This window comes from Athene cunicularia (genome assembly GCF_003259725.1).
Source record: "Athene cunicularia isolate RWA chromosome 7 unlocalized genomic scaffold, athCun1 chr7_part1, whole genome shotgun sequence".
NCBI lineage: Eukaryota > Metazoa > Chordata > Aves > Strigiformes > Strigidae > Athene > Athene cunicularia.
In genome coordinates this window covers 9,484,913-9,495,123 of record NW_020799107.1, presented here as the reverse complement: position 1 = coordinate 9,495,123, position 10,211 = coordinate 9,484,913, and the positions used below count along the sequence as shown (strand labels likewise).

Here is a 10,211-nt window from a genome sequence, read left to right as displayed (position 1 = left end):
GTCTCACTTGGTCACTGGGTGGGAAAAGTCCCAAAAGATGGGTGCCTCAACCTCCTGCCCTCATTCCCTCTGTACTTGCCCTTCCCCAGCCCCACTTTCCTGGAGCCCCCGGCCATGCCTATGTGCAAATCTTCAATCAGCTGCCCAGATTATATCTTTATAATATCAGATTTTAATATGGTGAGATCATCACAACCGGCTGCACTTTTATTTCGATGTTGTCACTATAGCAGCGAAGGTCGAAACAAAACATATAGTTCACCAAAGAAAAGTTTCCTGGCTGATGGTGTTCATTTTTCTTTATGAGCTGACTTTGGAAGACAGCGGAGCGGCAGCTAATGGAAACTCGAATGTCTTTCTCCCCTGTCTGCTTCTCCGTCTCTGCAGCAATCGAGATAAAGGTTAGACATCTGGTTCAGATCTGCTCTGTTTAACCGAAGAAAAGACCCGCTCCTGCCGTCTCGTAAATCATTCCGCAGCTGGAGCGCAGTCCCAGCTATTTGCTGGGGCTGTTTACCCTGCCACATCCAATTTAGCCGTGGGTTTTGCTTACAGTAAGGCTGTACTTCCAGCAAGTAGCCTGCTGCCATTTTGTGAGCAGTCCCCGGCTGCTGGGCTGTGTCTCTGGGTGGGTGGCAAGGGCTGAGATATTATCATGGGTTTTAAATTATCTCAGGATTTAAAGCCATCCGCGATGCTGGTCTTGGTGGCAGGCACGGAGCGATCAGCTCAGCTCACGTGAATGGTGCTTGCTTGCGGTGATCTCCCTGCGAGATGCTGCTCCCCGGGAGCAACCACCCTGCTCCAAAGAGTTTATGAGCGTGCAGTGGCTGTAACACATAGGCAGAAAGCAAATGAGCACCTACAAAATCTAGCATCTTCCAAATCCCCTTATCTCAGCTTATCATCTCCTTGTTACTGAGAGGTTTAATGATTTTAGGGTTGGGAGATGTATTATTTCATCTCACAAGCAGGAAGCTGAAGCAGGAAGGGACAAAGGGTAGGGTGATGGCCACACAGAAGACCTGTGGCCAAGGAAATGCCCACACTTATGTCCTAGCTATCTGAAGATCCTTTACCCCAGGCTCAGCTCAGCTGCTTCCAAGTTTATCTACATCTATGCTGAAGCACTTGGATATGGTCCTAATTTCCAGGAACACCCGCTGTGGAAGACATCCTTTTCCTTAAACTCTTGACCTTGAAATGTCAACACTTGTGGTGTAGGCCATTGCTTTGGCATGGTGTTGCTGGAAAACCTGCTTTGACTGAGAGAAGCTAGGCAGGTACATGTGTACATCTATGTACTTTTAGACTGGCTTCTTTTACTGATGTAATAAATTTAATACTGTCTAATAAAATGTGTCAGAGCCACTTTGCCTCTCCTTGTAAAGGTTTCCCAAGAAAGCTATAATTAAATGCAAAGCTACAGCATTAATGATCCTAACCAAGCATTAAATGCCAGTGCTATCCTAAATTTGAGGGTCTGGCTGCAATGCTACATGTCCTACTCTTAATTTTTATGATACCATTGGTATCATAAAAGGTTATGTCTCTGCTCTGGTGTTGAACACTGTGGTTTTTCACCATCAGACTTGTAGCTCACTTGCATCCAAGGGCAGCATGTTCATCCAAAACTGTCTGGGTTTCAATTAGAGTGAGTGAGATTTGAGACTGTCTATTGCAAAAGCCATGTAATAGTTTGTCCCAGGGACTGTCCACCGTTACCCCTTATGGAAACTATAGTATTGCCCTAAACCTCAAGTTTTCTGGAAACAGGTTAGACAAATCTTTGCAGGGCTCATGTGGGTTGGGTTGACCCTGCCTTGGAGAGCCACATAAAGTCCAAGCGGGTCTTTAATGATTTGTCTTCAAGTCCTAATGCTAATTCTGTCCCAGTCAGCAGAGCCACCAGTGACTGTCCTCATGGAGTATTTCACAGTAAGGTTTCCCAGAGGAAGTCACAGAGTCCTACCACACCTCGGTTTAGGAATGAGTCCTGGTTGTCTAAATGCAAGCCCCTACTGCAAGTCAGGATGCTCAGTGGTGGTCAATAATATCTGCATGGGATTGAAAGACGTGGTAGAGATTAAGGAGCTCCCACATGCACTGTGTAACTGGTGCCCAGGGTTTTCTGAAATGGCACATCACACCTAGATGTAGGCAACCATATCCCACCTGTACCGTCTATATCAATGCTCAGACCTTCCTAGCATTGCTCTGGAGTGCCTCAGGGCATGAGTCCCACAGGTGAGTTACAGTAAAGCATGTGGCCAAACCTAGCCAGAAGAAGATATGATGAAGATACCTCTTCACCGATGCTGAACATGTTTACAAGATGACTTTGTCATTAGTAGAAGTAATGTAGCTGTAGTGGTCTGGCAATGAGAGATGTAGTTTATAGGGAGTGATAGTATCTTTTATTAGGCTAATGTGCATCAAGAAAGTAGGCTTTAAGGTACGCAAGTCCTTTTCAGGCCACAGCCCAAGGGTTTGAGAGCATCAGCCCAACCGTGGGACATGTCCTCCAGCAGCATACTCGGGGCTCAGGCCAAAAGATGGAGACTTTGTAAACAGCATTAGACCACAGAATGGGTCTTCACCAGGGGACTTTGCTTCCAGTGAAGCTCCTTTATTTCACAACATGCCCTTAGCTTATGGGGAAATGCTAGGCCTGAGTCCAGCTTTTATTTCTTTGCTGTCTCACTCTCAGGCAGGGGTGGAAGACTGACACTGTACCTTTCAGAGCAAAATCATAGTCAGTTTTGATGCAGGAGATTCAGATGTGATGTCTGCATAGCTGCCCTGCTTAAAGGACTGTGTCCTCTGCATTACAGCACGTGCATCCATCACATCTGTCTTGAGTTCATCAACACAGTGCCTAAATTTTTTGGGGGATGCTGCTAAGAAATGGTTTCACAAGGTGATGGGAGCAGTTTAGCCAGAGCTAATTTGTCTGCAAAAAAACACACATCAGGGGATCAGCCCCCTCTCCTAACGTGGGGAGCTTGGCAACCAGGGGGATGCCAGCCAAATCTAGAGCTAATAAATGGTGAAAGCTACCCCAAAAGCAGTGAGGTGTGGATGTGAGGGCTAACCATTGGCAGCCAGGAACGAACTGCACTGCTCAGGGCTCTGCCGGGCTGGGATGAGCTATTTTTACTCCTGGTCTGGTCCCGCAGCCACGCTGGCAGATGCGCTCCCAGCTGCAGATGACTTCCATGTGTAACCCCGCGTGGCCGCTGGCTGGGGGCCCAGGGCGTAACGTGCTTCCTTAAAAGGCTCGGGAGAGGCGACTGCAATGCCCGGCAGCCCTAGGGATGGGATTGGGGGGCCTGCTGCCCCAGCATGCTGCACCTTTGCTTCCCCGAGTGCTGTACAGTCCATTGAAAGCAGATTTACTGGGAAACAGAGGCAGCACCAGCATTGGGATAACCTCTCCCATGCTCCAGAGGGGTGGAAGGCCAGAAGGAAGGATGATTCGTAGGTCGCTTTAACCCAGCTGCAACTTTTATCCCCCATGAGAGCAAGAAAAAGGGGGTCTTCAACATGCCCCTGGGCACAGTAAAATGTAGAGCAGGCTGCTCTGTCCTCTGGAGCACTCACAGCTGGGTGCAGCCGTTTCAAGAGCCAATTATAATAATAAATTAAAAAAAGATTACCCATTCCCCTCTTTTTTAATGAAGCCCATGTGATGTGCTCAGAGAAGGTGCCAAATAAACAGCGCAGCTTCCCAAGTGCAGCTGCCAGGACTCGGCCTGTCCCCAGTTGAGCAGCAATGCCTGCTGTCCCCGAGCTCTGTGCAAATGGCTTGGTGCTGACAGGAAATTTAGGAATCTGGGCCGCTCCATGTGTGGGAATGGCATAAAAGTCGAGACACCTAAAAATGTAAATGCTTATGGGGACAAAGCCCAGAGCATCCCTACCACAACAGGTTGACAAAGTGCTTAGGGATATGGTGGAGCTGAGAACAGTCAGTGTGAGGTTAATGGTTGAACTGGATGATCTTCAAGGTCTTTTCCAACCGAGATGATTCTGTGATTCTGAATCTGCAGCCCCACTCACCTGGACATATCAAGATGAGGCTTTTGGACCCCTGTGAATTGTGTGCAGCATTGAATGAGGAACCTGAGGTGCCTGGCCAGCTTAATTTAGTCTTGTAAATGATGTTATGGAGAGTAAATTGTCCTGTAGGGAGGGCTGTTTTCAAAGCCATCATGTACAATACATATGGAGTCTCTCATCTCATGGTCCTTGGAGACCCACCTGAAGTGCTTCAGAAAGTGGTACCCTGAAGTGTGGAGCAGGTGAGCACCAGGTCACCCTCTTGTGACATTCCAGCCCTGACCCCTGGAGGAAGACACTGGCTAAGCCCTAAATTGTAACTTTGATCTCCTTTCCAAGATTTAACCAATGCAACCCTCTTCTCCAGAAGTGAGTAGATGCCCTCTCCCCTGTGGACCTGCTCTGGTTTTAGCATTCAGCTGCCCTGGCCATGGCGTGTATCTGCAAGGCTCCAATCTTCCTTCTCAGCACCTCCACTGGGCCATGGGGGAGGTGTTACCAACCCCCACCTGCAGACCACAACTCAGATTTGGGGAAATTTAGGATCTCAGGCCCACAGCCCAGAACTGCCCTGTGCCCTGGAAGGGTGTGTGTGTGTGTGTGTGTGTGTGTGAAATTCATCTGCCTCATGCTTTTAGGGGGACTTCTTGGAGTGGCAGGGAAACATATATTGTTTCTGTGCATCTTAGCTTCCTTGGGTGAGGTCTGATAAGGACAGGAATGCCCTGGGGTAAAAATCGTCATGGCTATTGGCAGCAAAGGAGATACCCAAATGTGCCCATGGAGTCATTGAGCCATGCAGGTTGGAAGGGACCTCCAGATGCCTCCAGTCCGACACGCTGCTCAAGGCAGGGACAGCTGAGGCCGAGTTGCTCAGGGCCATGTCCTGCTGAGTTTAAATTCTTCCAGAACGGAGATTTCACAACTAAGATATCTTGGTTTCCACCTTTTTCCAATCTGGAAAATTCCAGGTTACCAGCAGCACCTCAGTGATGTTCCCCCAAATATCCATACTACATCCATCCTCTCTTTAAGGATCACTGGGTTTTCCCTCCCAAAAAATGGTTTCCGGACCCTGGAAAATTACTCCACTGATGCTCACTATGACTTCTACAAAGACAAAACCATGAGTTTCTCAAAACCTCCATTAGACTTTATTTAAAAGTTCTTTGTATAGACTTCCTGACACAGAATCCACAATAAAAATAAAATCCCCCTCCCACCCACCGCACCCCCTCCCCAAATTGCTTTGCTTTGTAATTTATAAAACATACAACATCAGAAGAACGCCAGAGGCATCCTACACCACAATTTTAAAATTTGTTAACTGAGGCCTTGGTCCCAGCAGTGCATTTGCATTTGGAAAACTTGCTTCCTTTTCCTTGCTAGTTCAGTTGGCCACATATGTTACAAATGCATACAAGAGATCTAGTTTGAAATCTAATCCAGCAAAAGGAGAAAAACATACAAAAAATTTAAAAGGAAGAATGAAAAATTGAACCACTTTTTATCAGAATTAGCTACTCTCTTACACGAAGGCTTCCGCTGTAAAGTTATGCTCAGTTATGAAAATTATAAAAGCAAGCATGTAACAGTTGCAGTGAAATGATTAGGATTTTTTTTTTTTTTTGGTCTCATTTTTACGTTGCCTTAGATAGGCAGACTGCCGGAATCAGAAAGAAAGGGTAATTTAGTGATGTGTTGAGAGACAATAACAATCTGCAATTAGGTAAATATTTGGTAATGTTGAAGCTATACAATATAACCTGGACACACGTAGCACTCAGTCCACAAACAGTTTAGCACCATATTGATAGGTCATGCAGCAAAACACTTTCTTCAAGGTTTGCTTGGAAGTTAAAAGCATGAAATAGTACAGTGCAAGGTAGTCTATACCCTTAGCTTCTATAGGGGTAAGGTGGCAATGGCTGATGCTCCTGGCTGTCTCAGAGGTATATGTTGACAGGTAGCTGGCTCTATGTCCCTATCGTCGTCACCACACCAGGGTTGATGTTACCTGAAAAGATTTGACAGAGAAAAATAAATGAGGTTATTTCATACATGGGAAGATGTACAGGATAATGAGAGAGGAAAAATGGAGTTCCTTGCCAGGACTTCGCCAGCCATGCATATGCTGCTTACCAGGGACGCAAACTTTTTCACATTCTTTCTGCGTGTTAAATCTGTTCTCGTTGCCTCCGCAGCCGCCGTACCAGAACCGGGCGCAGCTCTTGGTCTCGGGGTCGTAGTACCATTTCAGCACAAAGTTCCTGCAGGTCCCCTCATCTTTTTGCAACTGACAGATATCCGTGACTGCATATAAAAGCAGAAGCAAGAAGAGTCAGCAATAGCACTCCTGGGTGAAACACAGCTTCTCTGAATGTATTTGCATGGCAGAGAAATGCCTGTGAGCAGGGCGGGCATACAAACTGAGAAAGGGCAACCACAGGATGGACTTTGCATGTCTCCTGTGACTTAATTCCATCACTTAGTCTAAAAGAGAAGGTCTTTCTTTGGAGGTCACCAGCCCTGAGCCATAAGCCCTCAGCCATGTTGCTGTCAAGCATCCATGGAGCGATGCTGAGATGAAGGAAGAGTGCTGCATGGCAGTGGCTGTCTGCGAAACCCCTGAATTTGCAGGAAATGAGTTGTCATGTCTCAAAACTGGGAGAGAACTGTCTGGGCTGCAAGTGAAAAAGTATTGGCAACATCATTTCCCATTAAAAATACTGGCTTCCCTCAAAGAGAGAAATCTTCTATTGTGAAGATGCTCCTGGACCTACCACACACTGCCCTGTGGCATCCTACATCCCTTGCTGGGTGAGCGGAGACCAAAATAACAAAGTATTTGGATGTGTTAAAATGAAATTGCCAAACACATTTAAAAAAAATAAAGTAAAAATATCTGATATTAGCCACTAATTTACCATCAAGTCACAAACAAGACATCCCTTGCACACAGGGCTGCAGAAGCAGCTTGTGCCACCTCTGCTCAGCACAGCATAACCATCAGCCATCACGGCTTGTCCTGGAAAAGCCTTGTTACCATAGCTCTAGGTCAGGCAGATCCCAAGAATTTTTGGTATCACGCTCGTCGCTGCTACTTAGCAGCAGTATGGCTTCAAGGTGCTGGTGTCCAGCTCTGGGCGTGAGTAAAAATCTTAAGTCAACAGTCAAACAAGTAAATCAGTAAAACAGCCAGCACCAAAAAATGAATGGTGGTGAGGGGGAGTCTCATAGGCGGAGTGTGGAGTTCCTCTTACAAGAGGAATATTTGCAACCAGAATCCCTTTTTTAATTAAGGAAAAAAAAAAAAAAAAGAAAAAGAAAAAAAAGTCCTCTACTTTTTTTTTTTTTTCTTTTTTCCCCAAAGCAAAGCTAAATCAATGTATACAGATTGCACCAGCAATGACTGCTGGTAAAATTCAGGTCTTGAAGTTATCTTCTGAATCTTGTCTCAGGATCATGCCTTTTGTAAACTGGGTGTCAGAAATCAAGCCACTTAAAGGACTTGTCTGAAAGGGTGGTTAATAGCCCCAGCCTTCTGCAGTCCCCTTGTAATCACACAGGGCCCCCAGAAATACCTCTCTGGTACCAGCAAAGGTGTCTGAACTAGCTGTGATCCTTGGACCACTCACATGAAGGCAGGATTTTGTGAGATCGAGAACTCAATGCTGGTAAAAAATAATTTTATATTCACTTTCCTATGATTCTGCCTGTCCCAATCAGTAAGAAAAAGTAACTGGTCACTAAGTGCAAAGGGCTGAGAGATCTTACCAGGTCTCTGTCCTACCAGAAACAGAGCCCCATCATACTATGAATGAGTACAGGAAAGAATAGATAAATATAGGGTGAATATATAAAAAGGTGTATTTGCCAGCAAGATTCTTTGGGGCCTGATGAAAGCAAAATCGTACTAAAGCCCTCTAAAGTTTTAAAGGGAAGAAGGGTATAGAAGATTATCCCTGAAATCCTGACTATAAAGTAGGTCTGGCAATGGCCCCTAGGCAATAAGAAAACCCCGGCAGTGGGTTTACTTTAAAGGAAATTGCAGCTGGTGCTGGCAGCTGCCCAGAGCCCAGGAACGCTGCAGTGAGGCCGGATGCTCCCGGGATTGACATGGAAATGCCCACACCAGTGTCACAGACCTTGCACCCCAACCACAGCCATGCTTCTGAGTAGACCCTGCCAAACATCTATACTCTTTCTGCCCATTCATTTTAATTGCATTTTCCCCTTTTTCTCTGTGCACAGGAGTCCCCCCAGCTGAACAGATCACTTCCAGAACAACACTGTGGTCAAAGGGGTCAGACTCAAGTGGTCCACGGTGTGGTCATGATGAAGATTGGGTGGTTGACTTGAGCAGTGAGTTTACTGTTCAGATAGGGGGAACTGGGAATATGTCACTTCTGAGAGAGGAGACGTGTCCGAAGGCATGCTTCTGCCCTGTTCTAAATGCAGCTTTTTGAAGCAGGATTTCTTTTTTAATCTCCATTTCTCCTTGGAATTTGAAATGAATATTGAGCTTCCAATTCAGCTTTCTTTTGGGCTCTTACAGCCAAAAGCTTCCCCATGACTTTGGCAGGCTCTTTGCCTTTTTATATTCAGATTTTTTTTTTTTTTCAAAGTTCACCTCCCTTCTTCCGTGACTTCCAAAACACTGAAAGCCAGCAGATGAGAGAATGACTCTGCCACAAACCCTGTACACCCTTTTGGGAATCCAACCAGCAATCAAAACATTAATCTGATGGGAGGTATAATACAATTTTTCTTTGCAACATGGGGTCCAGACAGCCCAGCTTTCCCTCCTTCATCCCCTCAGAGAGTGGAAGCAGCCTTCAGGATCAGCAGAAGCACAGGAAAATTCAACCACCACATTAGAGGCTTCAGGAAAGCTGCTGAAAGTTCACTTGAACTGTAATCTTTGGTTTGCCTGCCCTAATATTCACACCATGTGGGCTTGTGCTACTCTCTGGTTTCAGAGAACCATCAAAAACCATCTAGTAATTCCTTCAGCTGAACCACTGGATGACACTTTGGCCAAAACCTGTCCCCCCCAATCAACAATTCCAAGCCCAAAACACAATAAATGAAACAAAATCTTATCCAGAAATTTCAAAGAATTGATGAAGATCAAGAACTAGGGAGCTAAAATGTGGTTTTTAAGCCATGGCTGTCTCTGGCAGGTTCAAAAGGTGGGGACAGCCACTATAAGCCAGGGGTTTAATTCATCCTGTGGAAAAAATGTGCCTGGGCTCCTCAGTTGCACTTACAGTCAATTTTGTCATGGGAAAAATAAATAAATTTATATATATATAAATCAATAATTAAAGATTACCACAGCATTTAAAAGACTTCAAATGAGAGGTGGGCCTGGTGCACGTTTTTGCACCTAAAGTGCTCTAAGATTTGGGAAACCAGCTCATTTCTTAGTGTTGCACCTGACTCTGGTACCTGGTATGGTCTGAACTAAGAGCCTGACCCAACACCCAGCATTTTAAAAGCTGAGCTGCATGTGAACTCTGGTGTCTATTTTTCCACAGTGGATTCAAGCTCTGGTTTTGCAGAAGAGAATAAAATGGTGAATAGAGGGGGGCAGGCAGAGACATGAGCGTCCCTCCAGGGCCCCTCGGTTGCTTTTCTTGATTATCTGCCCAGGGCAGAATGGCGCCAAGTTCATGAAATATCACTTTAGCCTGAACAACAGTTGCTGGAAACACCATCAAGGCATGTGACGATGATCAGAAGGGGCTGGTCTATGGGATGAGGCTAGCAGAAACACGCGCCCTCTGGAGAAAAACATCAGAGAGGCTTCCCTGTTCTGTGAGGATGAAATCCTGCTCTAGATTGAAGCTACAGGTTTCTGCACAAGGCTGCTTCCTCTGGCTGAGAAGTCCTCAAACTGCAACCAATGGATGTTTGTCCATGATGCCCATCTGCAGCCCAGAAACACCTTGCAATCTCCTTTTGCAAGCAGCTGCTGTCCCAGGCATCTCCATGGCTGGTGGTGGCCTCCTACTTGCTTACCTGCATGTTTCTGCAGGGGCACTCACAGCTGAACTTGGGCTGTACAGCTGCCAGTGACAAAAAATCACGGTTCTGATTTAAGGAGTCTAAAATACACCTAAGAAAATCAAATGGGGGGGGGG

At 46.0% G+C, this 10,211-nt stretch overlaps 1 protein-coding gene across 3 annotated transcripts in view; it reads right to left on the bottom strand.

Moving 5' to 3' along the window:
* Positions 1-5,693: 5,693 nt before the first annotated feature.
* The window catches only part of COL6A3 (collagen type VI alpha 3 chain), a 63,247-nt gene continuing 58,729 nt past the window's right edge, over positions 5,694-10,211 (bottom strand). For all 3 annotated transcript variants that reach the window (XM_026852612.1, XM_026852610.1, XM_026852611.1), the window contains 2 exons: positions 6,205-6,375; positions 5,694-6,079 (listed from right to left, as the gene is read on the bottom strand). In XM_026852612.1, the coding sequence (XP_026708413.1) occupies positions 6,039-6,079; positions 6,205-6,375 (212 nt within the window). In that variant the 3' untranslated portion in view covers positions 5,694-6,038. The remainder of the gene's footprint in view (positions 6,080-6,204; positions 6,376-10,211) is intronic.